This window comes from Pezoporus wallicus, unplaced genomic scaffold (genome assembly GCF_028554395.1).
Source record: "Pezoporus wallicus isolate ANWC-B61680 ecotype Strahan unplaced genomic scaffold, APGP_CSIRO_Pwel_v1 contig_8143, whole genome shotgun sequence".
Taxonomy (NCBI): domain Eukaryota; kingdom Metazoa; phylum Chordata; class Aves; order Psittaciformes; family Psittacidae; genus Pezoporus; species Pezoporus wallicus.
The window spans coordinates 39,584-67,576 of record NW_026636259.1 but is presented as its reverse complement, the minus strand read 5'-3'; the positions used below and the strand labels follow the sequence as shown (position 1 = coordinate 67,576).

At 58.4% G+C, this 27,993-nt stretch overlaps 3 protein-coding genes across 5 annotated transcripts in view; all 3 read right to left on the bottom strand.

The window, feature by feature from the left end:
• SLC43A2 (solute carrier family 43 member 2) overlaps nt 1–13,039 on the bottom strand; it is a 29,392-nt gene extending 16,353 nt beyond the window's left edge. The window contains exons 1-5 of the mRNA XM_057399474.1: nt 12,971–13,039; nt 11,188–11,382; nt 4,466–4,655; nt 3,218–3,273; nt 2,441–2,517 (exon numbers count right to left, since the gene is read on the bottom strand). Of these exons, the coding sequence (XP_057255457.1) occupies nt 2,441–2,517; nt 3,218–3,273; nt 4,466–4,655; nt 11,188–11,347 (483 nt within the window). The 5' untranslated portion in view covers nt 11,348–11,382; nt 12,971–13,039. The remainder of the gene's footprint in view (nt 1–2,440; nt 2,518–3,217; nt 3,274–4,465; nt 4,656–11,187; nt 11,383–12,970) is intronic.
• Nucleotides 13,040–16,724: 3,685 nt separating this feature from the next.
• SCARF1 (scavenger receptor class F member 1) lies at nt 16,725–22,433 on the bottom strand. The gene is made up of 11 exons (XM_057399473.1): nt 22,057–22,433; nt 21,312–21,373; nt 20,991–21,092; nt 20,351–20,876; nt 19,417–19,635; nt 19,202–19,330; nt 19,022–19,125; nt 18,765–18,876; nt 18,563–18,687; nt 18,341–18,478; nt 16,725–18,053 (listed from the first exon to the last, which is right to left on the bottom strand). Exons 1-11 carry the CDS (start codon nt 22,149–22,151, stop codon nt 17,056–17,058), a joined length of 2,610 nt encoding a protein of 869 aa, XP_057255456.1. The 5' UTR covers nt 22,152–22,433; the 3' UTR covers nt 16,725–17,055.
• Nucleotides 22,434–23,398: 965 nt separating this feature from the next.
• RILP (Rab interacting lysosomal protein) lies at nt 23,399–27,906 on the bottom strand. Of its 3 annotated transcripts, XM_057399468.1 has the most exons (8): nt 27,634–27,906; nt 25,887–26,010; nt 25,683–25,804; nt 25,358–25,549; nt 25,005–25,168; nt 24,777–24,899; nt 23,692–23,781; nt 23,399–23,595 (listed from the first exon to the last, which is right to left on the bottom strand). In XM_057399468.1, the coding sequence occupies exons 1-8, from the start codon at nt 27,859–27,861 to the stop codon at nt 23,445–23,447; spliced, it is 1,194 nt and encodes a 397-aa protein (XP_057255451.1). In that variant the 5' UTR covers nt 27,862–27,906; the 3' UTR covers nt 23,399–23,444. The 3 variants fall into 3 exon arrangements, with proteins under 3 accessions (XP_057255451.1, XP_057255452.1, XP_057255453.1); XM_057399469.1 differs by lacking the exon at nt 23,692–23,781; XM_057399470.1 differs by lacking the exons at nt 23,399–23,595; nt 23,692–23,781 and adding an exon at nt 24,588–24,673 and having other exon boundaries at nt 27,634–27,905.
• Between the last annotated feature and the right edge of the window lie 87 nt (nt 27,907–27,993).

Below are 27,993 nucleotides of genomic sequence, written 5' to 3'. Positions count from 1 at the left end.
ACGTCAGGACACTCGTGGCAGGCAGGAGAAGGAAGTCACCTTGCTTTGACTCCCGTGTGCACGTGGGTGCTCGGCAGCCAGTGCCTGCGGCAGCCAGAACGAGCTCACTTGGCACCACGAGCTGCTCAGTGCTCGCTGCCTCCATAGAATGAAGGTCATAGAATCATAGAACAGTTAGGGTTGGAAAGGACCTTAAGATCATCCAGTTCCAACCCCCTGCCATGGGCAGGGACACCTCACACTAAACCATCTCACCCAAGGCTTCGTCCAACCTGGCCTTGGGATGGAGCATTCACAACCTCCCTGGGCAACCCATTCCAGTGCCTCAGCACCCTCACAGGAAAGAATTTCCTCCTTAGATCCAATCTAAACTTCCCCTGTTTAAGTTTGAACCCGTTACCCCTTGTCCTGTCACTGCAGTCCCTAATGAAGAGTCCCTCCCCAGCATCCCTATAGGCCCCCTTCAGATACTGGAAGCTGCTCTGAGGTCTCCACGCAGCTTCTCTTCTCCAGACTGAACAGCCCCAACTTTCTCAGCCTGTCTTCATACGGGAGGTGATCCAGTCCCTGATCATCCTCGTGGCCTCCTCTGGGCTTGTTCCAACAGTTCCATGTCTTTTTTATGTTGAGGACACCAGAACTGCACACAATACTCCAGGTGACCTTACAAAGGTCTTTGAGGCTGCTCTTTCAGTGTTGGCTTCAGCCTTCCCTTGGTACAGGATCATCCCCATGTCCGCGTGTGGAATGGACCCACAAGAGATCCCCACATCACTGCAGGCACCACGAGCATCCCAGCTCGCAGGTAGAACCACGCAGGGACAAAACAGGAAGCTGACAGTGAGCAAAATACACCTGCATTTAACAGCCACCACCACAGCTCCGTTATGATGTGGGGGAAGAAGTGCTCCCCTCCCACTATAAGCTATTTATAATCACATTCACATGCCTCAGGTACCAAAAAGCAGCTACATCTGGATGTGAGGAGCCAGGCCTGAAGCCACCTCAGCTCTTTACAAAACACACTGCTGTTGTCCAGAGGGCACGGGCTCCACCTGAGGTCTCCCTGCAGGCACTCAGAGCATCACTGCTTACCCCAGACCTCCTCAAGGCTTGCATCTCTTCTTGGAAGATGTGACCTTTCTCCTGCTGCTGTACTTCCTTAGTGCTGTGGAACAGGCTCACTAATGACAGAGCTAATAAGTGAGTGGCTTTGCTTACTTTTCCCGGTGCTAAAAGCCACAGTACAGCACATCCAATACATCTCAGCCCTTGCCCTTCCTCCTCTCATCACCAGTGGCTCTAAAACAACCCACGACCCTTTAATAACCACTCGGAGAGACAACAGCAGCAGGGTGGGGAATCCTCTCCTCTCCTGCAGCAGCACTGATGTGCTCCTCTCCTTGCTCCCATTGGAAGCGTGGCAGGATGACGTTTGCCCCATAGTTCTTGGGAGCACGGCCAAGGCTTCCAGTGAAGAACACCCATACAGAGCAAAGCCTGACCTCTGCACGGAGCTTCGGAAGCTTGGAGCCTATGAAGGCAACAGCAGCCCCAGTACACAGTGATCTGTAAACCCAGCCTCTGCCAAACCCAGGTCTCAGGCAGTGTGGGAGCCCTGTTGAATTCAAGGTAACCTTAACAGAAGGTTTCCCTTCCATAGCAAGTTCAAGGTAATGCAATCCAAATCTGAACGGTTTCAGTCGCAGCTCAAGAAGCATCAGTGCTTTGGGAGGCTTCCCACCCAGCCCCGTTTCATCCACACTGACAAGGATCAGGGTAATGAGGTAGAAAATGAAGCAGCTGCTTGAAGGACAATAAAGCCTCTGTCTCTGAGCAGAAAGAGCTCCAAAACAGAGATCCAGCTGACAGGGGTTGACCAATGTTTGCAATGCAAGCTATGGACTAAACGGATCCAAGTGGAGCTGGGTGCGTTCAACAAGGCAGCATTTCTAAGGAAACCTGGAAGGGAATCCTGCCCTGCTTGGGAGCAAAAGCTTTTGTGCTCAAGAACAACCATTTCCCTGGGCTGAGATGCAAACTGTGCTTGCAGAAAGCTGCCTGCACCCAGCTGCAAGGGGTTGTGCCCTGCTGAGCCTTCCTGCAGCGTGTCAATGCCAAATCCAGTGCAAACACATGTCCAGGCTGTGCCAGGTAGCTGAGCACTGCATGTAGAGGTACGTGACAATGGATAACACCACTTCCTTTTCTTTCCCCATGCCTTCACCTGAGATGCAAGGTAAAAGAGGAGGACTGGGTGGAAAAGAAGCCTCGGAATAACCACTCGGCCTCACAGATAGGAGGGACTGACCCTTTGTACCAGACAAAATTACATGCTATTCAAGCCACAGGCAAGCAATCCACTTTGTTCTTTCCTGCTAGCCCAGCTCACAGCCATAGCAAGGAACAGAATGGAGTCAGGTAATAGCTCTTCACTTACCGTAAGCGATGTGAAGGTCATACACATCCCCCCAAAGCCATTCAGAGCCAGCGCAATGAATATCAGCACAGACAGAGCTGCAACAATAAAAAGCCACCTTTAGCTTTCACTGGGGCGAAGAGGAGGGCCCTGAGGGCTTTGGTCCTGACACCTGAACACCTCAGTGGGCCCTCAGGATGTGCCACACTGTCCCTGACCCAGCACCATCTCCCCAGGCACGCAAAGGAGGGCCAGGGCTCTCCTCCAAGAGAGAGCTCAGGCTGGGCTCATCCCTCCAGGATGGAAGGGTTTGGTTTCTCTAATGAACACACTTGCTGAGGCAGCTTGTCTTAATGGGTCTTAAAAGGAAGATTTACTTGAAAGAAGTGTCATTCAAACAGCCATCTCGCTATCTGGTCCTGGGGAGCCAAGGCTCCCTGCTACCCATTACCCATTGCTATCACTCATTTCCCAACTCTGAGAAAGCCATGAACTCGTTTGGAATTGCTCTTTTCACAGGACCCAGCCCTGCCCAGACGCAGAGCTGAGGGGCCTGGCTATCGCAGACACTTGGCCCTTGCTACACTCTCTGTTTAGCATTGTGAAACACCAGAGCCACTCAGCTCCCGTGGGGCAGCAGATGCTTCGCCGCGTCCTCAGCAGGACCCCGGTGCAGCACCGGGGATGTGCCAGCGGGAGCACGCAGTGCCATGTGTGCCCTCTGCTTCCACCCCCTAGACAGCCCCAAAGCCGCAGCCCCACATTGCCCCCCAGCTCAGAGGGGGAATTCCTACTTACAGTCCGGGTTACTGGCTCCATAGGCGATCAGCACACAGGACACGGCAAAGCAGGCACTGAAAGGGAACCAAACCCATGAGTTTCTTATAGCCAGCCTTCTACACAGTAAATCACATAGGCTTCTACCTCCTGAGCCCCTTAAGCAAGCACAGAGTCAGTCCTGTAAGAGGAAGGAAAGAAAACCCCAAGGGAATACCCAGATATCACAAGCAAACCTTGCACAAGGACTGAGGAAACAGCCTCTCCTCCCAGTACTGAGGCAGCTCTTGCTGGACCCAAATTCCCCACTGGTTTTCCAGCACACAGCTTTGCCAGTCCTCATAAAGAGGTGACCAAAGACCTTGGTCCTGAGACCCAGCTGTGGTCACAGCACTCAGAGCCTATTCACTAGCTCTCTTGGGTAAGGGTTCAAACTGAAACAGGGGAAGTTTAGATTGGATCTAAGGAGGAAATTCTTTCCTGTGAGGGTGCTGAGGCACTGGAATGGGTTGCCCAGGGAGGTTGTGAATGCTCCATCCCTGGCAGTGTTCAAGGCCAGGCTGGACGAAGCCTTGGGTGAGATGGTTTAGTGTGAGGTGTCCCTGCCCATGGCAGGGGGTTGGAAGTGGATGATCTTAAGGTCCTTTCCAACCCAAACCAGTCTGGTCCTATGATTCTAAGGTGTGAATCAGAGACTTGCCCTGTTCTCCCCCCTCTGCCTCCAGACCAGCTCAGCTTCTGGTAGCGTTTTAGTGCACTCAGACTCAGCAGCGCTGGGGTCCACTGTGCCCAACAAGTCCCTCATCCCTCCCCACCATGGAAACAGCCAGCAGCTCTGCTATTCGAGGCAGAAAACAAGGCAGAGAGGGCCTTGAGCAGACAGGCAGGACATGTTTATCCCCAAGTTAACTCCCCGGCTTGCAAGCAGTGATGTAACATCTTGGTTTGGTGCCTCCCAGGACATAGCTCCCAGCTCAAGGAAAAAAGCCACCCTCCGTGAGTCACAAATGACTCCGCTCTTCCTCCAGGCTCCATATGGCCGGGGAACACAGAGCAACACTGCAGAGCTGAAGTGGGGACACACAGTCCTGAGCCCTTCCCTGATGGAGCAACTCACTGCACCGGCCAAAATCCAGCGTCCTGTGCACGGCCAGCAGCTCCCAGCCCCATCCCTCGGGATGCAGGGACCCACAACAGGCACAGCACCCACCCACCCCACACAACGCACGCATTCACCCCTCAGCCCACTGGGGAGCCCAGGACACCGACCTGCCGAGCAGCCGGAGCTTGCGAGGTCCATACTTATCCATGACAATTCCCAGCGGGAGCGTGATGGCACTGAGCAGGAAGGACCCAATGGTGAAGGCCAAGTTGAGCATCTCATCCTGGGCATTGCAGGAGGGCCATTTGTGCTCGGAATCCGTGCTGTTCTCCTGGGCAGGGCTGCTGGTGGTGTTTGCTGCATGGGATAGCAGAGGATCCTTATTACAGGGTTAGGGTGAGGCTTGCAGTGATGCAGGAAGGAAAAGAAAAGCCCCGTATTCAGGTGCCCCAACACCCTGGGAATACTCCCTTTGCACTCTGTATTCATTATAACTGGTGAGAAATGGAGAAGGGAAAGAACAGCAGGGAAGGGGAAACCAGTTGGGAGCAGAAAAAGCACACACGGGTACCCAGGGCACACGTATCCCAAGCAACAACAGGGTGACAACCTAAGGACAGAGATTTACTATGAGAACAGCTATAGGGCAAGGCCCTGGGAATTACAGGGACTAAACCCAGAACCCAAAGGGACTAATACAGAAATAAGGAGCTCCTGTTCTACACCCAGCATGTTCTCAGAGCTCCTTCCCCTAACCAAACCAGGCACAATACCCACAGCTAAGGCAGTTATATATAGCCAGACACGGAGTTGACAAGGCCTGGCACAGAGCAGCAGCCTGCTCAAATGAAAAGCTTCCTACCCTCACTGCAGGCACGGGGATGAGGGATGGCTTTGCAGCAGCCACCCCGCTTCCCGACTGCTCTGGCTCCGAAACCTCCTTCCTGGCTTTCATACCCTGCTCCCAGGAGGGCTGGCAGCTCACCTGCCTTCTGTTCGCCACACAACTGAGGCATCTTTAACTTCTGCCCCATTTCCCATCCTTTCCCAGTGGGTTTGGGCCATACGGATCAACTCCATCTCCAGCTTTCAGCTCTTGCCCTCCCATGAGGAACTCCGCAAGCTCCCACGCTGAACAGAGCCACGTTGTGTAACAGAGGCAGGAACGGGACAGTTGAAAAACAGAGGAAGAAAGCACAAGTTCCCTTTTCTCTGCAGCAGCACTTTTAGTGCCTCCTGTTAGCTCCGCTCCTGTTACAAGCCTGTCCCGAGGTGCTTTACAAACCCACGCCGGCACAGGCGCCTTTAGGCTTTCATTAAGCCCATTGCACTCCATCTCTCCTCCTCCCAGTGCTTATCTGCCTTTGGAGCCTGGGCTGCTATGACAAAGCACTTGCTTTCCTACCGCTGCCACAAGCCAGCAACGTAAAACTGCTCCCTATTTAATAATGGATCGGATGGAGTTCAATATTAAAGGAGGAACAGAGAGAAGTCGCTTACATCCACACGGAGCAGCACCAGAGAATCCCAGTGAGCCCTGGTTAGCGTTAACTAAGTAGGAATCCCCCACGTACAAGTGGCTTCATGTTCACTTCTTGATGCATCTGTAGAGGAGATCCCCTTGGCTGCTCATGCCCCCCCATTGAGATCACACAGCCCCATCCGCTCCTCCTTCCCTTCTACCCCATCCTTGGCATCACACGTCACTGGTTCCACCTTGGCTCTCCCAGCTGCTCCAAAGAACCCTCCCAGCTTTGTGTCCATTGCAAACAATCCCCGCTCCACCTTCCTTCGTCAGGGATTAGCAGGAATTGGAGGCTGTCCTGCAAACCTCCCTCTGTCCCCTCCCAGCGCTGCAGGGAAGGCACGTGGCACTTCTCTCCATTGACATGGCTTGGAGAAAGCTGCTCTAGTGGAAGGTGTCCCTGCCTCTGCAAGGGCTTGGAACAGGATGAGCTTTCAGGTCCTATCCAGCCCAAACCATTCCATGATTCCCTTGCCCTGTCCAGAGTAAGCAACAGATATCCCACGTGTTCCCTCAGCATCCCAGAGCTCCAGCCTGAGGTTCCCACCTCACATCCTCACCGATCAGCCCTGGGCAGACATGGGAGGCTCTCTGCAGCTTTCCCACTACGTCTCCATCCGTTTCATCCAGCTTTCCCTCACAATCTCCTCTTGGTGCTGCTCAGGATCTTAAACACCAACTCGTGATTAAACACCCGTCTCCACGAGGCAAGCACAGGCACACAGCTTCGCCCACAGCATCCAGGCTGCTGGGGCTCCCCACGAAGGTAAAACCCATAGGGAACAGATGTGGGAGAGAGGTTAAACTTGGGAAAACAAGGAGTTGGGGTGAAACAGTGACAAAGGAGTTGTGGTTTCCCTGTGTCAGCACTCAGCTCAGCTGCGGAGTGGAAGGAGGATGGAGGGATGTGGACAGTGCAATGACCTTTAGCTTCTGGCTGCGTGTGTTAAGGAGCCCGTCAGCCCTCCCCATAGAGACCTCAGAGCAGAAGCAGTCAGCATTTAAAGCCTGGACAGATGAATTCCTGTTCATGCACTGATGTCTACAGTTACAACATGACCCCAAGGAGCTCCCATAGCATCCTCCTGCTGCAGACCCTCCCGTGGCATGCACGATGAGCAGCAGCACCAGGAGGCAAAGAGGACACACTGAGGGGGACTCAGACCTTCCTAAAGGCTTCCTGCAGCCAGGAAAACTGGGAACAGGGCCCCCGGACCGCAGCCCCTGCTTGTACCAAGCACCTTGTTCACAGCCAGCTCCGAGGAGGGGCCAGGCCACTGCGCTGTGTGGAAGTACAAACGGCTTGTGAAAATAGAAGCAGCCCCTGAGCAACAAGGGAAGATCCAGCGAGAGGCAATGGAACCGATTCAAGCAGCCCTTGGCACCCTGACACCCCTTGATCCATCGCCACAAATAGAAACACATCGGAGGGGCTGCGGGAGCACGCACCGGGTCCAGCCAAGAGCCACCTCACTGCGGAGCGCAGGCTTCACGCGCTGGCGGCTCAGCGGCACACAGCATGCACCTAGGAGGAGATTAATGGGCAGAGAACCTGCCTAACTGCTCACCTCCCTAACGCACCCGGGCACAGCAAACAGCACTTCCCCGCAATCACTGCTCCGGATCAGTGCACTCCACGCACTGACAGCGATGCCATCCCCAAAGCCAAGTCCACCTGCGTGCATGGGCGCCGGGGCCGCCACGCAGCAGAGCCACCCATGCGTGCTCACTGCTGGCTGCCCGAAGCTGGAAGCAGCTCCAAGTCTTTATTGGCAATTACAAGAACATCCTGGCTGGTTTTACACCGCTTCCCCCCCCCCCACACTCCACCAAGCAGCAGGATTTCTACTGCCCAATTAGTAGTTCAAGTTACTATTTAAAGAATGACAGCTCCGGCTGCCTTGGTAATCTTTTATGTCAAGCTCGGCGCTGGGATTTGTTCAGCCTCTTACTGGAACATTTAAAGTCACCCTTTCTCCCCAAATTAAGTGCTGTAGGTTCCACAAGAGGGTCAATCATTAACTGCTCTTTACCGACCTCTTCCAATCCCAAGCGCACAGCAGAGGAATGCGCCCGGCTCTTTCCAGCACTGCCTCCTTGTCTCATGGATCACACTGAAACAGGAGGACCCCCCCAGCCACCCAACGGCCCTGTGGGGCACAGCCACAACCCTCCCCTTTGACTGTTAAAGGGGGCAGAGAAATAAATCAGGGCCAAACAGACTGGGAGCATTGGTTGAAATGAAGTCCCAGGGAAGGATGCGTACAGACGACTGCTCAGCAGCCTGCCCACATAGGAACATGTTTTCCCCTCTCAGGATGGTGTCATACTTCTGGGAACTGGGAGGAGATGTTCTTGCTTTATACGCGATGCGTTGGGGTGTCCTTCCCTGCCCGGCACCTCCACAATGCCCCTCTCTTTGCACTCAGATGAAAGCCTCTATAACAGAGCTGAACTCGGTTAAACTCCCCTTCTCTCCCCAGCTGTGGTTTCATTTTGCAGCTTCAAGAGCACCGAAAGCTGCTGCTCAACGCAGCGTGTTTCCTGCACAAGGAGCATCTACCGCCTTCGCTCTCTTCCTGTTGACAGGGCCACAGGCACAGCCTGCCCCTGCATCTTGACAGCTTGGAAGGGACCTTCAAACCTCGAGCTCTCCGCCACAGAGCACATACATAACAGCGAAGAGCCGTAAGGCAGCACCTATGCCCACGGTCAGGCACACTGCCCTGCTGTAAGTGAATTAGCTTATCATCCCTTGGGTTTGCTGCAGCCCTGGCTCAGAGGAAGGTCCTCTGTTCAAGCAGCTCCTTATCTCTGCTCTGTGTGAGCAGGTTCAAGATTGCTTTTTTAAACATCTCAAAGCCAAGCCTCCAGCCCCTTAATCCCAAGCACAGCACAAAGCCACGACCAGATCAAGCTCCCCAGCAGCCGATAAGGCCCAAATCCCGATAAAGACTGCGGAATCAGCGCTTCCACCAAGGAAAAGATGCTGCTTCAGGCGGTTAAAGGCCAAGCCGTAGCGTAGTAAAGTTAAAAGGGGAACAAAGTGCCACGGACAGCCTCTTTGTCAGCAGATTTCAAGCATACCTCTTGGGATGGGATGTGGTCAAACCTGCCACCGGAGCGGGGACAACCCCTCCCAAGCACAACTGCTTTAAGGGGACGTGGTGTCTGGATGTGCATTTCCATCTCACGGCAGCGTTAAGGGCTTGGCAGAGCCCGCGTGTTTGCACATTGGCCGAGCGAAGCCCAACAGGAGCCAAGGGCAGGCAGGGGAAAGGGGAGATTCAAGAGGAAGACAAGGAGCCCTTCATGGATGGCAGTCGCTTTCTGCTACCTTCACAGAGGAGCCTGCAGAAGGGACAAGGTCTGCGTTTCACTGGAAGGCATCACAAAGTGCAAGAGCTTTTGCTGACGAATGGAAAGCCCGGCCAAGAACCTTTGGCTCAATAGGAAAAGTCTCTTTTCTTCTTCTTCTTCTTGTGGTCGTTGCAGTTCTTGCATGCACAACAGGATCAGCAACAAGTGCCCAAAGGCAAGCGGTTATAATGTGCTTGCACCGAGCTTCACGCCGAGGCTGCAGGGTGCCATGGGTTACACGAAGAGAGGCAACCGCTCATCCCAGCCAAGGTCGAATTCAGCTTGGTGCTGATCATTCAATGAGCACTGCGGGGCGGCTGCATCCCCCACGCAGGGAGCCAGGGCTCTTCCCAACCGAGTTTATGACACAAACAGAGGAAGGGAAGGGAATAAGTAGGGATAAAGGAGGAAACCGGTGTAACTGGTCCTCCATGCTCCTCACCAGCCTCATCACCAGCAGCATGCCCACATATTTGAGGACAATGAGAACATTTGGCTGCATCGGTTTCTCTACAGGGGCTCCATTCTCTTGCCTCAGGGCACAGCTTGGTCCCTGGGAGGAAGGAATTGCCCCCCTAGGGCTGCAATTTCACCATAGGCCAAACATCTGCATTATCCCTGTGGTTCCGTAGCACTCCTGTGGGGGAGAGCCATTGGCAAAGAGGGGTGAGGAGCAGAGGTGAATCTTGATTTGGGGCCAAGGTAGACGAGTTGAAAGCCATCAAAGCAAAGGGTAGGAGGTGGGCCCCAAGGGAAGCAGGGCTCATGTCAGGAAGCAGATAGGAAAAGGGTTGCTTTAGGAGACAGTCAGCGTTTGCTTATCAACCCTTGTGTGCCTTATCTGGGAGGCAGAAAGCCTCCGCCTGATAGGTTTAATGGGATCTCTTCCACAGGCTCAGGACACAGTCACTGTGGCTTGCAGATAACAAGCCCTACCAAACAGTCTCCAGGGTTGAGGACTCCTCCTCACCACCCCAGTGACGTGTACACTGTGAGCAGAGCACAGGATGGAGATCAAGCAGCCAAGCTGGTGGAGGACTCGAGCACTTCCATGTCTACCAAGTGCACCAGCATCTCACTGCGTTTCATACTTCCCCCTCTATCCTCAGCCATTGCCCACTGAGGGTCCATGCACTTATTTCCAACCCCTTTTCTTCCCCTTATGCTTCCTCCTCCATCCCCATGCTCACCATGGGCCGATCCACCATCACACAGCCCAGACACCTACCTCCTGCCTCCCTTCTCTTTGCTATTCCCTTCCCTGTGCACATGCAAACCTTTGTCACCGAAGCAGCTTTCCAAACCCACACCACACCTTTACCCTCAGGTTGCTTTTAACCCCACTGTGGGACACCCCTGCCCACAATCCTCTCCCTGCTCCGGCTGGGATACCCATCCACCTACACGCTGGTGTTCCCAGGGTTATCCTTCCCACACCACAGGATCGCCTCCTTCCTGGCAAGGATGTGGCTGCTACACAGACAACTGCTTCCTCTGCTGGGGCCAGAAGGTGGATCTCAAGCCCTCAGAGACACAACCTGGTTTAAGCACATCCTGGGTGTTTGAAGAGGGAAAGGAACAAAGCATCAGCAGCATTTACTTCTGCAGCGTCTCCCCCAACAGCAGCACTGGGCTCCCCTAATCCTACGGTCACCCATGCTCTTTTCCTACCACTAAGGAGAGAACACCTACAGTTTCCTTCTACAAACTCAGAACACCCTCCCCACAAGTCATCATCTTCCAGATGCAGAGGAAGACCCCATGGCCAAGTGGGAAAGGCTGTCAGAAAAGCCTTTACCTGATCTGTAAGGCTTCTTTTCCAATCACTCTGCAAAGCAACCGCAAGGACAGGCGCATCACAAGGATGCCATTGGCTTTAGGAAGGAGCACACATCCCTTCCTTCTGCCCCAGGGCAAACCTGGAGCTCAGCCCTGCTCCAGTCAATCCCACAGCACCAAACCTCATCAGCACCTTACTCACATGAGTCTCCAGAGCATCCTTACCCGACTCGTAGCACAGGTAGGAATAAAACCCTTCTGCTTTCAGCATGATGAGGAGGGAGCCCCAGCCCAGCAGGACAGCAGAGAAGAGCAGGCTCTCAATGATGGCTGTGGATGCCATCCACCAGCGCCGGCGATGGGCCGTAGCCAGTGTGGGTGCCATGGCTGGGTGGGATGATGGCCTCGATCAGTCCTAACCTGCAGGGACCAGAACAACACCCATCATCCACTGCTCAAAGAGTGCAAACCAGCCCCAGTTAAGAGATCTCCCCAGTGGAACACAAGCAAACCTGCCTGTGAATACAAGGCACTCAGGTGTCAAACTCGTTCTTGCAGGTACCAGCCTGCCCAAGTGACCTGGAGGGATGCGGGAGCACCGATGCCCTTGGAGCAGCCCCTCTGGTGCACACAGGGTGACAGAGGAGCCTTCAAGGACTCCGTTCCACCTCCTGAACACCAGGTATGGAAATGGAGCAAGGATCAACTGCCCGGAGCCCACCGCCCATCGCCTGCCCGGGGTGAGCAGCCCATTGTAAGGCATTAATGAATCAATGCCAGAGCAGGGGGCTTCAATCTCATGTCTGCTTAACGGAGAGGCTGGGATCCCCACAGCACTTTAGTGACCCACCAGGTCTGCTCTGCCCCATGCAGGCGCACAGAGCTGCTCTGGAAGGTGAGCATGGGGTCTTATATAGGATCAGAACCAACCAGGTTGGAAAACACCTTTAAGATCAAGTCCAGCATTACTGTGGCTGCCCCATCCCTGGCAGTGCTCAAGGCCAGGTTGGACACAAGGGCTTGGAGCAAGCTGCTCTAGTGGAAGGTGTCCCTGCCCGTGGCAGGGATTGGAACTGGATGAGCTTTAAGGTCCCTTCAACCTAAACCATGTCTCTATGGTTACCCCAGGGCTGGCAAGTCCACCACTAAACCTGTACTATCAGTCCTATAAATGCAGTTTATATACAATTATGCATATACTGTACCCACAGATGGCTCATCAAGGAGCCGTTTTTGCTAACTACCAGACCACCCATCCAGGGGCCAAGGCTGCACCAGCCTGCCCCATCCCATCCCACACTGCTCCACCTCGGCACACTGACATGCCCTACGGATGCTGCAGTGGGATGAACTGTCCCCAGCTCCCAGCCCCAGTTCCTAGGGCCCATAAGGATGATTTGGGACCAGACCAGGGGCTGCTCTGGAGAGCCTCGAGATGCAGCAGCCCCAGGGCTATGAGGCAAGTGGCCATTTTAGACAAGCTGAGCCTCTTCCCAGCCCAGAGCATGCACTAAGGGGAAACCCAACTGGTGCCACACAGCCTAAAGCAGCTCCTCAGGGCTTTCCACAGCACAGAGGCCCCAGCCCTGGTTGCTTTGGGTAGGGGAAGACACAGACTCCCCCTCCAGCCATAAAGCCCCCCCCCCCGGCTCATTTCCTCCTCTTCCTCACCTCTGCTCCTATAGCCCCATCCCCATACCAACCCCGGTGCACCCAGACCCCCCCTTCTCCCCCAGTCACCCCACACCCCCCCCCCACTCTCCCAAACGAGCCCTGCTGCATCCTGCCCCCAGCCCCAATTCACCCCGCTCCCACCCCACCGATCGCTCCCATGCACCCGCCCCGTCCCCATCCACCCGCTCCTCCTCCGATTCACGCCATTCCCACCCGCGCACGCCCCCGCTGCACCCCGGAACACCCCATTCCCCCCATCAACCCCCGCAGGCCTCCTCCCCATGCAGCCCCACGGGGCAGCCCCATAGGAGCCCCGCTGCTCGCCGCCGCTCACCCTCGGCCGCCCCCCGACTCCGCTCCGCGCCGCCGCGGTCCCACCCCGGGCTTTTTATCCGTCCTGCGGAGCAAACAGCCACCGCCGCTGATTGGTCCGTGGCCAGCCAATGGGTGAGCGCGCCGATGCTGCCCCCCGGTCCATATCCCCCCTATACAACCCTTTCCCTCCAGTACCCCCCTATAGCCCTTCATACCCCCCATATAACCCTCTGATATCCCCCTATAACCCTCCATATACGCCCTATAGCCTTCTGGTACGCCCCTATAACCCTTCATACCTCCCCTATATAACTCTCTGATACCCTCTCCATACCCCCCATAGAACCCTCCATATCTCTCTGATACTCCCCCATATCCCCCCTACCCCTTTCAGTACCCCCTATAGCCCTTCACCCCCCATTAACGGTATCCCCCTATAGTCACCCCCCCATAGCTATACCGCCCTATAACCCCCCGGTACCCTATCCCCTATCCCCGCTACCGCCCCCCCCCCCGGCCTCTCCTAACACATCCACACACCCCAACGTTGTACCCGTTGTTTCCGACACCCGAGCACCGCCGGGACAGACACCCCCGGGGGGGGGGGGGGGGGGGGGGGGGCGGACCCTTGGCTTAAAAACGGGGGAAACGGGTCAAAACGGGAGGTGACGGTGGAGCGGGATGGGCTGGAGCCCCACCGCCCGCCCATCTCCGCCTCCCGGCTCGGCGGGGAGGTCCCTGCGGGCTTTCGTACCGGCTCTTGCCGGTCTCGACCGGCTCCTGCTCGTACGGAGCGCAAGGAGCTATTCCGGTAGCAGCAGCACCCGCTGCTGTCTCATCCGCAGCGGTTACAGGCACCCTAAAAAGCCCGTTTTGGGACCCAGCACCAAGCACGGGGCTGACCGGGACTGGGGGTAAGGAGCCTGGAACCCGCCGGCCCCCAGCACCAGCTATTCCATTAAATAAATCAGATCACTGCAGTGCGAGAGCTCTTTGCATCCGAGCTCAGAGCCCTGCCCTCTCCTTACACCAAATTAGCTCCCAGAGCATTCCTTTGCGGGATTTCCAGTCCTGCCGTAAACCCATCACTCATCAGCCGGGCCCCGGGCCAGAGGAGGTGGACAAATATCCCTGGAAATCACGCGAAGGGATGTTTTCCCAGCCAGAGGAGGTGGAAACGGGGCCTGGCGCAGGTAAACACCTTCCAGACGGACACCGGACACGCTCCCGCTGCTGCATCCCTGAGGAAGGGGCAGGCAGGGGCGGCTGGGAAGAGGAAACTCCTCAGGCTTGGCTGTGGGATGAGGGTCAGAGCCTCGCAATGGCTGGGAAGTGGATTTAAGCCAAAGCAAAGAAACAAACAAAAACAAAGCCCAAAGGAAACAAGGAGCCTGGAGCTGGGCATGGGGTTGAGCAGACGGGGAGGGAGCCCCCCGGGAGAGCTCAGCACCCAGCTCTGCATCCAAGAAACATGGACGGTGATGGGAAGGAGCACGAGGAGGGCGCAGGGGCTGTCTGGGGACACGGGAACCCTTTGGTACAGCGGGAGCATATTGGGGGGGGGGTTGGTTTTCCTCTCCTAGAAGGAGCAAAGGAGCTATCAGATGATCTGTTGCCAGCTATAAATACACCCGGGGCCTGAGTAAACACCATGGAGAGAAGAAAAACAAAGTGGAGCTGAAGAACAGCGTTGACACAGAGAGACATTTATAGAAAGCAGCCAGGAATCAGTTTAGGCTGGATGGGAGCTGACGGCTCCTGCCCGGCCACCCAGGGAGGCTCCCATGTGGTCCTCTCCTAAAGCAGAGCTCAGGCAGTTCGGAAGGAGATGATGAGGCTGCGGTGATGGGGACAGATCCCCGTGGCCATTAGGGATGGCTTGAGGCTGTTCCTACCTCCGCAAGGCACGGACACCTCTTTGCTTATGGATAGAAGGAACAGCTTCCCGGGGGCTGGCTTCAGTGGGATTCAGCCATCGATCCAGCACGGGAAGATGTTAACTCCTCCCTCACCCACCAGCCCTGACTTGCAGCCTTCCCTCACCCAGCATTCAAACCACATCAGGAAGCATCCCCAGGGAGAAGACACCAGCCCCACGCCGCAAATCCACCTCTCCCCATCTTCAAGCAGGGGCCACATCCTGCTTAGCACTGAGCCCCTGGGACGTGACGGCAGCGTTTTCTCAAGGCCGGGTGCTTGTTTCCATGTCAGAGAAGGCCGTTGTCAGCTCTTCACATGCTGTACCCGGGGGGAACCAGCTCGTGTGACGTTCCCTTCTGGCACAGCATCACTCTGCTCCCAGGCTGGAAATAGGATCAGGGCAGGAAAAACGGCTGCTTATAAGTAACATGTGGGGCTGTCCCTGCCCCTGTCGTATCATAGCGTCAAAACAGAGCGGGGCTGTGGGCAGGAGGGTGCGCGGGTCCAGGATGAGCGCGTTTATTCCTATACCACAATATTTGGTGCTGTAATGACAGCAGTGCGTGATGGCACTGCAGGAACGAGTGCTGCACCCTGCTGCTCATCCCCGCGAGAGCACGGGGATGCATCCATGAAAAGCATCCATGAGAAGCAACGGGGAAAAAGCAAACCCCACTGATGCTGAAACGCCCCAAACCCCAACTCAGCAGCATCAGAGCAGGGCTCACACAGAGCTCTGCACATGATGGGAGATACAGGCTGCAGGGTGGGTGCTCTGGATGCTCCGGTCTCCAGCACTGCTCTGGGTTCAGCTCTGTAAGTGAGACTTCAGAATTCAATAGAAACAGGACATTATCAAACCCAGCAAACTGAAAGCTTCAGGCTATTGATGGTTTCTACACTTTAGAGAGTATTTCTTAGGGGTGGATGGGAAACCCAACTCCTTAAGGGCTTTGGTAACGTTTAATTTTCATCTAGAGGCTTCCACACCATGTGAGTAACAGAACGGACAAGAAACTTCTGGACTTAGATACATCCAAAACCAGTTCATGCTGCAAACCCTCTCTGGCATCTTGACCCCCCTTGTGCCCATCTCTCTGTGCTGCCTGAGCTCCTCTGGCCATGCTGGAGATGCTACAGCCCCTCCATCCCACCTCACGCACCCATGGTGAGGAGACGGCACCCGTGGCGATGTAATTTTCCATGCATGTCATGTCATGTCATGTCATGTCCTTATCAGCGCCATGTGCAAGGACAGGTCGATGGCCATGGCCCAGGTGCCACAGCTGCTCTTGCAAAACTGGAGCCTGGTATTGCATGGAGTTTAAAAGGCCATTGATAAACTCCGTGCCACGCTGCGAGCCTTGTCATGTGCTATGCATGTACATAGGAATGAAGGCAGCCAGAGAGACCCACATAAACCCCTGCAGACCCAGACACCCTTCGAGATAAGCAGCTATAATCAGCTCTCACTGAAGCTGCTTGTCACAGCCCATCACCTACCCCCGGCCCCTCTCCACAACATAATCCCTCCCAGCAAGAGAAGCATCTTTACAGCAAGAGGCTCCAGGCAGCTTTATGGAGCTGGGAGAGGGAAAGGTGGAAGCCAGTGGGGTGAAACTGGTTTTTACCTGTGTGCAACCCCCAGCAGCCCCACTGTCATTCATGAGGAAGATGCGTGCCCCCCAAACCCAATGCTGATAGAGACTAGAAGGTGCCACTGCCGCATCCAGAGCATCGCTGTGTTGTGGCAGGTCCAAAGTGAAGCACACAGGACAGGGGGGAGCAGGAAACAGCCCTGAAGCACCAACCCATGGGGCTGCCATTGCTGTGGCTCTCGGCATCACCATCACCCATCACCCATCATCGCATCACATCACCCATCATACATCACCCATCATCACATCACCATCACCCATCATACATCACCCATCATCGCATCACATCACCCATCACACATCACCCATCATCACATCACATCACCCATCATACATCACCCATCATCGCATCACCATCACCCATCATACATCACCCATCATCGCATCACATCACCCTTCAAGGGTCCACCCCAGCAACAGGAAAGGGATCAATGGGAATGCTCAATGCTTCTCCAGTTCAAGCTCGGAGGGGGCCCTCAGCTCCCACACTGGGCTCAGAGATGCCACCAGCGCAGGCAGCGGTGGCTCAGGTGGCCGCAGGGGTGGCCGCTGGCCCCTCGGTGATGCTGGGGGGTGAATCAGTGCCGCTGCTCATCACGTTCTCATACTTGGGCTCTTCCTCTGATGCAGCAAATCCCTTTGCTTCGAGGCTGAGGACTAACTCAGGGCTTTTACTCCTCTCCGTGGCACCTGCAGCATCGCAGCCTCCGTCCTGGTCCCCGATGCTCTTCAGTGAGGGAGATGCCAGAAGGAAGGACTTTCTCTTCCCAGGCTGATGCTTGCTGCTTGCCTCAGCGGCAGCCCCAGGGATGCTCTCCCTCTGCTTGCAGCTATTCACCGAGTCTCTGCGCTGCCCCAGGGCCCGGCGGGGTGGTTTCTGGATGACCTCAAAGCTCTTTCTCACCTTGGGCTCCTCCTTGGCAGCCCATTTGCCCCTCTGCAAGCTGCCCAACCGCTTCAGCACCGCCTGGACCGGGCCCTCGCCACCTCCCTCTGCCTTGGGGTCCTGCCCGCCCGTTCCCACCGTCACGTAGATGGTGGTGACGTTGGGCTCCTTCCCCTTCGCCTCCCAGCTTCCTGACCTCGCAGCCGCTTCGAGGGCCTCCACTCTCTGTGCCACGTGCCTGGTGCTGGACACCACGCGCCGGCGTCCTCCTGGGGTGGCCCTTGGGGATGGCCGGTGGCTTTCGTCCCCCTTGCCGATGGGATCAGGGCTCTCGTAGCAATCACTGCCCGGTCGCTCAGTGCAGGGCTCAGGTTCCTTGTCCCCAGGGGGTTGGGACAGCTTGGGTGGGCCCCATGGGGCCTTGGGCTTCCTCCCAGGGCTGGGGGTCTCCATCATCCCAAATTTGGTCCCCTCGGCAAAGGATACAGAGGGGCGCTTGGCCTTGGCGATGCTGGAGGTGCGAGGGATGGCGAAGGGCTGCGAGACATCCTCGGAATCAAAGGCGGATGGATCCGGGAGCACCTCGCCTATGGGGGATACCCCCTCCTGCAGCTCAGCCCCCCCCAGCAGCGGGATGCCTGCGGGAGAAGGGGATGAGTTAGGGCTGATGGAGCCCAGGGACACACTTGGGATGAGCAGGAGAGAGGCTGATGCAACAGGGTTGTCCCTGGGGATGTTTTCCTGGGAAGAGGTTGTGGCTGCCCCACACCAGGCACATCCCACCACATGAGGCCAAGCATGGGTGTCCTTACAGGCAGGAAAACAAGGGCATGAAAACAAGCACTGCCCATGCCCAGGACCCATCCCTTGGGCACCCAAGGGTGGCGATGGAGCAGGATTGATCCGTAGAGGAGGAGCAGGTCACCTTCTCTGGGAGGGACGGAGTACTCGGGTCCCTCATTGTCGGTGTCAAAGGAGGAGAAGGAGCTGTCTGAAACCCACGCGGCCGATGGCGGCTCGATGAAGCTGGGGTTGAAGGGGATCTCTGTGTCGTGGTGCGAAACTGAGGAGGAGAAGACACCCAAAAAGTGAGCTCAGACACCCCCAGATGGTGACGATGTGGGGGGGGAGCTCTGCTTCTTTTCACCTGTGACTTTGGGGAGCTTAGAGCCAGCCAGGTTGAAGCAGGGCATCATCGCGCTGAGGTTCGCCAGCACCCCCCGCACGTGGTGCTTCATCCTGGCCACCACGCCGTCATCCGCCACGGCTGCCCTGCACAGGGGATGTGGACATCAAGGGATGCAGGAGATGGGGTTTTCCATCGAGGACTGGCAAACTGGAAGCAATACCTGTCCCTGGCGTCTGCTGGACCAGCTCCGCAGCAGCAGCAGGCGATGCAGAGCAGCAGCAGCAGGAGGGGGACGAGGATGGCGGCTGCAAGAGCTCCGTGGTCCTTTAAACCTGTGCGGAGCAGATGGGTTGAGTCCAGCACGTCCTGAAGCTGCCAACCCCAAAGAGCCACCCCACCGCTCATGGTGGGGCCGTGAGGCACAAGGTGGGGTCCCAGCACCACGCACAGCACAGGTAAATCTGAGGTTGCCCTTACTCAGCACACAGTCGCCTCGCACAGGGTCGCAGGTCCCCCGGGAACACTGGCACGATGAGGAGCAGTTCACCCCGTAATACCCCTCCGTGCAGGTGTCATTGCAGCTGGAAGAGAAAGGAAAGGAGGAAAACACCCCTGGGGAGAACGGGGGCCCCATCCCTGCCTTGCTCCCGGCAGTACCTGGCTCCCCAGTAGCCAGCCTGGCAGATACAAGCTCCGGACACCGGATCGCAGCTCCCCCTGACGCACTCGGGGCACAGGAGCCGGCATCCATCGCCGAAGGTACCCGCGGGGCAGGAGATGTTGCAGCTGCCAACACAAAGAGGGAAGCATCATCCCCCTGCATCCCGCAGCGCAGCACCCGAGGCTTTGGGGCGGCTCGGTCCCGGCCGTACCTGGGTCCGGTCCAGCCGGGCTCGCAGCGCGGGCAGGCGCCGGTCTCCGGGTCGCAGGCATCCCCCTGCCGGCAGCGGGGGCAGCGCAGGAGGCAGCGGTCTCCGTGCGAGCCCGGAGGGCAGCGGTGCTGGCAGAGGGTCCCGTTCCAGCCGGGCTGGCAGGCGGGGCAGAGCCCGTCCACGGGAGAGCAGGGCCGGCCGAGCTCGCAGCGCCCGCAGCTGCACGGGCACAGGGGCACTGAGGCACGGACACGCACCACGGAACCCCCACAAACGCAGGTTTCACCCCGAAACAGCACCGAGCATCAGGTGGGGCCATGGGGGCTTAATGCTCTGTGGCGGCAAGAGGGAAGCAGAGATGCTGCTTTATCAACGCCAAGGAATGGGAACAAGGACAACCAGGTTTTAGGATGACACCAGTGCTTTCTGCTGCCATCAGCAGCCTTCCAGTACTTAAAGATGGAAGAAACCTGGAGAGGGGCTTTGGACAAGGGATGTAGGGACAGGCCAAGGGGAATGGCTTTAACCTGCCAGAGGGGAGACTGAGCTGAGCTCTTAGGCAGAAGCTCTTCCCTGTGAGGGTGCTGAGGGGCTGGCACAGGGTGCCCAGAGAAGCTGTGGCTGCCCCATCCCTGGCAATGTTCAAGGCCAGATTGGACACAGGGGCTTGGAGCAAGCTGCTCTGGTGGAAGGGGTCCCTGCCCGTGGCAGGGGTTGGAGCTGGAGGAGCTTTAAGGTCCCTTCCAACCCAAACCATTCCATGCCTCTGTGTTTCTCTTGGGACAGCAGGGATGCTGCATCCAACCAGGGATGCTCAAACCTCCCTAGGATGGTCCCCAGCCAAAGAGACAGACACAACCATGATGATTCCCCCCCCCAAGGTCTTATTGCACCCCCTGGTTCCTCCCACACCCTCCCATTGCCCCCATCTCACCTGTGCATGCACTGAGACCCATACTGCCCGGGCGGACACTGCTCCCTGCAGCTCCTGCCTTGGTAGCCGGGGCTGCAGCTGCAGTGCCCGCTGACGGGGCTGCAGGAGCCGTGGATGCAGTCGCAGCGCCGCTGGCAGGCGGGCCCCCAGAACCCAACCTTGCATTCACACTTGCCCGTCTCCTGGGCGCAGGGCGAGAGGTTGCAGGAGCACTTGAAGCTGCACCTCCTGCCCCACCAGCCGGGCAGGCAGCGGCAGTGCCCGCTCACGGGGTCGCACTGGGAGCTGGAGGGGTTGCATTGGCATTGCTTCTTGCAGGTGGGCGCCCACCAGCCCGGCTCGCAGCGGCAGGCGCCGGTGAGGGGGTCGCAGTGCCCATGGGGACCGCATTGGCAGGAGAACTGGCACAGGGCACCCCAGTGGTTGGGGTGGCAGGTACAGCGCCCGCTCGCCGCATCGCAGCGCCCGTTGGGGTGACACGGGCAGCTCCGCTTGCAGTCGGGTCCCCAGTACTGCTCGGGGCAGGCTGCGGAGGGAAGGAGGTGGTGAGGATGATGGGGGCCATAGGGAAGCTTGGCAGCTCCCCCCCCCCCCCCAAAGGATGGTGAAGTGGATGGGGGAGCCCATGGGATGTACTTACGGGAGCTGCAGTCTGCTCCGAAGAAGCCGGGTTTGCAGAGGCAAAGCCCAGGTCTCACACACACCTCATCCGCCCCGCAGGCATCTTCGCCCTCGCACAGTGCTGTTGGTGACAGGGCAAGCATCACATCAGGGCAGGATGGGGTCCCCTGTGCTTGCACCCCACTGCTGGACCGCATCACACTGGGGCATCATGGGGAATCCACCGTCCCGCTTCCCGCTCCATCCAAGCCACACCATCAGCAAGCTCACTCAGCGGGCATTTGGGGTCCCTACAACACAACACCCCACTCAAAGAGAGCTGTGGGGCTCCATCACTCACCGGCCGTGCATTCCTGCCCTTCCTGCTTCCAGCCGGGACAGCACGCGGGGCCGGTGGGGAGCCTGAGGAGAGAGCCACAGTGATGAGGGTACCATCCACAGGGATGAGGGTACCAGGGTGGGTTCAGAGCATTGCTTAAGGCACAGCAAACACCCTGGCTGGGTCTGGCAGGCAGAGGCAGCGCAGCCCCGGGGGCTTTGCTCCGGAAGGAAACCAGTAAAATAGAAGGAAATTCAAGAGGCTGCAGCCCGGGTGGGCGGTGGGGCAGGCAATGGGGCAGGCAGCACGGATCTGCCACTGTGAAGCCCGTATCGGGTCCCTGATGCTCTGGGAGCAGCCCAAAGCTTCACCAGCAACACAGAAGGAAGGCATTAAAGTGATGGTGATGAAAGGCGCTGCCATGGATGGTGAGACCAAAGGGAGAGGCAGCAGCAAAGCGGAGGGGAAAGCAGCTCCAAAAGCTCTTTGGGATTTGCTGTGCCTATGTTTCCCATTGGCACTTGAGGGGAAGTTTTGCCAGTGCTCCCAAATCCCATCCCAATGCCCTGTGCGAGAAATAACCCCTGGAGGAGGTTAAGGAACATCCGCGGGTACCAACAGCCGCGCTCCCCAGCATCACCGCGACGCATCCACGCGGTGCCAAGCAGCAGGTCTCTGTCCACGGAGCATGGACAACGGCCCCATGGAGCTGCCAAGAGGCCCCATGAGACGGAGGAGCACAAGCAGGGACCCCCATGGCACCCACCTGCAGACGTTCCTGCCGTCGGGATCGAGCTCCTGCGCAGAGCTCTGCACCCACAGCCACAGATGGAGGCAGAGGAGGTGCCGCGCGTTCCCCATCCCACCAGGGCACCAGGGCCCAAGTCCCTGCAGCTCCCAGTGCTGGCGTCCGCCTGTCCCGTCCCGTCCCGTCCGTCCCTCCCGTGCTGCGGCCTCTTCCTCCCGCCAGCCTTGGGTTTCTTCCTGAGGAAACGCGGGAGGAGCCGCCGCGATCCCGACGTCAGGGGACGGGAGGCCGGGAATGCCGCCGCAGGGGCTATTCCTGGCCCTTGGTGCCACCCCGGCAGCAGGAACGGGTGCCCGGGGGCTTGGTGCTCCATGAACATCGCCCCCGTGGTTGTCCTGCTCCCCCTTGGGCCATCCTCCATCACCCCCAAAGCTGCTTTAGCCAATGCCCACCCACCCCCCCCCCAATCCACATGAGGTCCCTGCTGCATCCCCTTGCCCCCACCACTGTGAGCTGCCCTATGGCACTGCTGACCCCTGGTAGGAGCTAAGTGGGGTCCCCACGTCCCCCATGGGGACACGGTGTTCCTTTTGAACCGCTGCTGGCCCCTGTCCCACCTCTCCCCGTCCCCAGGAGCTTTGTGTCAGCAGATGCACAGGAAACACCTTTTTCCTACCCAAGGCCAGCTCAGCCAGGGGGGATAACCCGGGCTGGAAGCTGCTCCTCACACTTAACTCCTCCATAGCCAGCACTGCGCCCATGGAGCCGCGTTCCCATTGGAGCCGACCCACTGAAAGGGTCAGCCTGTGCATGGGAAGTGATGGAATCCCAGCAGCATCATCCCAAGCAGGGGTACCTCGGAGGAGAAACGGGACTGATTTATTTCCAACTCCAGTTCTAAAGTGAAAGCACCTGAGGGGACGGATGCTTCCCTGTGAACATGAGGATTGCTCCTGTCTTCCAGTTCCCAACAACAGCAGGAAGAGGTCCCGGTACAAAATGGTACAGAGTGGCACTGATGGTGCTGATCCCGGCCGTTCCCAGCTCCGGGAGCATCCGTGCACCCGGTGCAGTGTGGTGATGCCGGATACCCCAACTCCACCTTCACATTGCAGGGATGAACCCCAACGAAACGAGGCAGGATCTGGGAGAGGTGTTTGATGGCAAGAGGCACGAGTGGATGGGAAGCGGGTGCAGACCCCGGTGGTGCTGAGCTGCAGGCACAGAGAAGTGGAGACCCCCAGAGGTTAAGCCATGAGCACAGTGGAAGGGTGGCCGATGGAGGTGCTGATCCAGGCTGGAAACCCACGGCCAAGTGTCCCAGTATCCCCATCCCCATGCCGTGGGGAAGCAGGCAGTGCGGCTGTGCCACCAGGAAGTGCTGCAGTGAGGCCGGTCCCATGGGATCAGGGGGGTGCTGTGGCTCTGTGGGGGGAGCTGGCTGTGGGATCGCTCTCCGGCTCCAGCTGCGTGTCCAGGGAGTCGATGACTTCCCAGGCTACGGGGCTGCTGGATGGGGGGGGATCTTTGCTGCTGTCCTGATACCAGAGCCCGAAGCTGCAGGGAGAGCAGATAACAGCCGTGGGGGGAGACGTCTTCCCAGGGAATGCGATGGGATCCCAACCTCCCCATCGGCTTTCCCAGCAAACTTACAAGCTCCTAATTCTGGATTCGGGAGGATGAGGATGAGCATCCACAGAGTCTGCGCCGCGCGCTGGGAGCCAGGAGCCCTCATCTTCATCGCTGCAGCACAAAGGGAGTTACAGGCTCGGCACGGGAGGAGGCACCCCCAAGCCAAGCAGAGCCAGGGACACGTGGAGCAGAGCTGGGACCTGCTGCAGAGCCACGGTGCTGCTCACGTCCCACATAGGTGTTCCATGGCAAGCCCAGCCCTGCCTGCGTGATCTCAAGGCTCTTCAGACACCAGTTTCAACCCCCAGTGCTGGCTCAATGATGTGTCCCTGGTTGCCACATCCTGCTCTAAAGCCTCTGAGCATCAAACCCCACGTGGCAAATGCTTCTCTGGGGGAAGAGCCCAACCATCAGCACTATGGGACTGAGGTGGGTGACATCCTGGCCTTGCAGGGAAGCAGGGATCATGAGATGCAGCATCCATAGGGCAGCAGCCACCTTCACCAGGCCCAACACCCCTGCGGCCAGCAGAGACCCCGACACAAGCAAGCAGCAGGCTTCAGCAGCACAGAAGAGCTCAGCCCCCTCCAGACCTTTATTAAAGCCCCCAAAAGGCAGTGAGACCCAGCTCCCCCCGTGCCATACAGCAGCTTTAGCACAGGCTTCACACCCCCCCCATTGCCAGCACACAGGCAGAGCTGGGGCTGGTGCCCAGCAAAGTGCTGCCCTCCCCATCGTGACAAGTCTGGTGGGGCCAGCGGTGCCCATAACGTCCTGCAGAGCCTCCAGGCAACATCTCTGCTGCCATCCTCAATGGCTCTCATCGAACAGCCTCCAAATCAGTGCCAGGAGCAGCAGTCCCACGGCCACCACCTCACCTCCCTTTTGCCATATCCATGGATGGGAGGCATTTGGATGGACCACGTGTGACTGGGGACAAGAGGTGCAGCAAGGAGCCCAGCCCCTGCCACGCTCCCAGGGTGAAGCCAGAGCAAGGCATCAGCTGCAGACGTTAAACCTTTGATCTTCCAGGTGGAAGCAGGGAGGAGGCAGCTCCGTGCCTGGGGAATTCCCTTGCAGGGTGGATGGAGCAGGACTGGACTCACCTGCTCTCCGCCTCCTCCGTTGTTCCCAGCATTTTGGCTCTGATTTTCTTCCTCTGCCTTTTGATGGTTGACTTCATCGCATCCAAGAAGAAGCTGGGAACCCTCTCCTCGTTCAGCAGCTCCCTGGAAAGAGGCAGCCAAGTGAAGGGAGAGCTGGGCACCCTGAGTGCACCGGGAGCAGGCTCTGATGGGCCATGGGCTGCAGGCACCAGGGGGAACCGGACTCACCGCTGGTAATAAGCCAGCTCCTCCTGCACCAAGAACAGGTTGGTCTTGAGCTCGTTCCGCTCCTGCAGGATCTGCTGCAGCTCCTCCTTGGAGAAGCAGCAGTGAGCAGGGCTCCTGCCCGCATCCTCGTGCTGCGGCTCCTCTGTGGCGGATGGAGCTTCCTCCTGGAGGGATGGGAAACGGGTCAGCAGGAGGCAAGGACCCCAAAGTGCCCCCCCTATGGCTGGCAGAGATGGGAATGTCTAGGGAATGAAGGCGCCGGAGCCCACTGCCCACCGCCACACACAGCAAACCCTCCTCATCCTCTAAGACCCGCTTGGCTTTTCCTGCCGTCAGCTCAGGCTTGCCCTCACCAGGCTGGGCTTCGGCTGCTGGATCTCGGAGGTGCTCCTGCTCCTCCTGCTCGCTTCCCTCTGGCTCTGCAGCACCGCAGCCTCCAGGTCCGACTTCTTCTCCAGCGCGCTCCTGAGCTGCGCCTGCACCACGGCCACCTTGTGCCGCAGCTCCTCGTTCATGGCCATGAAGCGGTGCAGTTGCTCCTGCAGCTGGAGGGCCCGGGGAGCGCAGAGGTGAGGCGAAGGCAGCAGCTCCGGGTCCCCAACAAGGGACACCAGCACCGATGGGGAGGTGACACGAGAAGGGGGGGGGGCCCAGACCCTTCGCACCCCATCCGCTCACCGCCTCCGTGTCTCGGCTCTTGCAGACGATCTCGTGGGCCTGGGCACGGAGCTCATCCCGCTGCTTGTCCACCACCTCCTTGAGCCGCAGCATCACCTCCCGCTCCTTCCGTGCCACGTTATCTGGGCACAGACACACAGGGACGGGGCTCAGCAGCCCTGGTACCCACGGCCTCCCCAGCACACCCCCACCCCGGACACCCACCTTCCTGGGACTGGCTCTCCGCAAGCTGCCCCAGGAGCTGCCGGTTCTGCTCCTCCAGGCGGGACAGGCGCGCACGCAGGGAACGCTCCCGGCGCTCGGCCTCCCACAGCCGCTGCTCCGGGTCCTGGGGATGGGGACAGGGAGTAAGAGCCATCCCATAGGGGATGGGGACACACAGTAAGAGCCATCCCATAGGGGATGGGGACAGGCAGGTCAGAGCCATCCCATAGGGGATGGGGACACACAGTAAGAGCCATCCCATAGGGGATGGGGACAGGCAGGTCAGAGCCATCCCATAGGGGATGGGGACAGGCAGGTCAGAGCCATCCCATAGGGGATGGGGACAGGCAGATCAGAGCCATCCCATAGGGGATGGGGACAGGCAGGTCAGAGCCATCCCATAGGGGATGGGGACAGGCAGGTCAGAGCCATCCCATAGGGGATGGGGACAGGGAGTAAGAGCCATCCCATAGGGGATAGGGACAGGGAGTCAGAGCCATCCCATAGGGGATGGGGACAGGGAGTAAGAGCCATCCCATAGGGGATAGGGACAGGCAGGTCAGAGCCATCCCATAGGGGATGGGGACAGGGAGTAAGAGCCATCCCATAGGGGATAAGGACAGGCAGATCAGAGCCATCCCATAGGGGATAGGGACAGGCAGGTCAGAGCCATCCCATAGGGGATAGGGACAGGCAGGTCAGAGCCATCCCATAGGGGATAGGGACAGGCAGGTCAGAGCCATCCCGTAGGGGATGAGGACAGGCAGGTCAGAGCCATCCCATAGGGGATGGGGACAGGGAGTAAGAGCCATCCCATAGGGGATGGGGACAGGCAGGTCAGAGCCATCCCATAGGGGATGGGGACAGGGAGTAAGAGCCATCCCATAGGGGATAGGGACAGGCAGGTCAGAGGGGACAGGGAGTAAGAGCCATCCCATAGGGGATGGGGACAGGCAGATCAGAGCCATCCCATAGGGGATAGGGACAGCCAGGTCAGAGCCATCCCGTAGGGGATGGGGACAGGCAGGTCAGAGCCATCCCATAGGGGATGGAGACAGCCAGGTCAGAGCCATCCCATAGGGGATGGGGACACACAGTAAGAGCCATCCCATAGGGGATGGGGACAGGCAGGTCAGAGCCATCCCATAGGGGATGGGGACAGGCAGGTCAGAGCCATCCCATAGGGTATAGGGACAGGCAGGTCAGAGCCATCCCATAGGGGATAGGGACAGGCAGGTCAGAGCCATCCCATAGGGGATGAGGACAGGCAGGTCAGAGCCATCCCATAGGGGATGGGGACAGGCAGGTCAGAGCCATCCCATAGGGTATAGGGACAGCCAGGTCAGAGCCATCCCATAGGGGACAGGGCCAACCAGGTCAGAGCTGCCCCAAGGGACAGGGAAAGCCAGATCAGAGCCATCCCACAGGGGATAGGGACAGCCAGGTCAGAGCCATCCCGTGGGAAATGGGGACAGCTGGGTCAGAGGAACCCCAGGGGATGGGGACAGCCAGGCCAGAGCCATCCCACTGGGGCAGGGACAGCCGGGTAAGAACTGTCCCAAGGGACAGCCAGGTCAGAGCCACCCCCATGGGTACAAGGGACAGCTGGGTCAGAGCCATCCCAGGGGACAGGGACAACCGGCTCAGAGCCACTCCATAGGGACGAGAACAGCCAAGTCCCCACGGCGCCTCCTGCCCCACGGCAGAGGGGACCCCCGAAGGGACCGAGCCCTTATCCGCCGCTCACCTCCGCTTCCTGCCGCCCGCCCGCCGGCCCCACCGCCTCCCCGTCGGGGGCCACCAGCGCCTCCAGCAGCTCCAGCAGCCTCACGACGGGCGGCACCAGCCCGGCCACGGCCTCGGGTCCGAAGCGGGCGGAGAGGCGGCGCAGCTCGGCCCCCAGCGCCCCGGCCATGCGGTAAACGTGCGGCGGGGCCAGGCGGCCCGGCGGGGTCCTCCACAGCGCCTCCGCCATCGCCGGCCTGGGCCCCGCTCTCGCTCCTCCTTCCTCCCTTGTCCCGCCCCGTCCGAGGCGGGGTTCACCGGTAGCGATCCCGTTCGTACAAAATTTATTGAGACACGGAAGGGGCACAAGGAGGAGGAGGAG

Coding starts and splice junctions, on each gene's coding strand:
- SCARF1 (XM_057399473.1), bottom strand. CDS start 22,151: ATGGGGAACGCGCGGCACCTCCTCTGCCTCCATCTGTGGCTGTGGGTG. Junction 19,126..19,201: donor GCTGGCTACTGGGGAGCCAG/GTACTGCCGGGA, acceptor TTTCTCTTCCAG/CTGCAATGACACCTGCACGG. Junction 18,054..18,340: donor CTCCGTCCCTCCCAGAGAAG/GTGACCTGCTCC, acceptor CTTCTCCCGCAG/GCATCCCGCTGCTGGGGGGG.
- RILP (XM_057399468.1), bottom strand. CDS start 27,861: ATGGCGGAGGCGCTGTGGAGGACCCCGCCGGGCCGCCTGGCCCCGCCG. Junction 26,011..27,633: donor GCGGGCGGCAGGAAGCGGAG/GTGAGCGGCGGA, acceptor CCCCATCCCCAG/GACCCGGAGCAGCGGCTGTG. Junction 23,596..23,691: donor GAATCCAGAATTAGGAGCTT/GTAAGTTTGCTG, acceptor CTCTCCCTGCAG/CTTCGGGCTCTGGTATCAGG.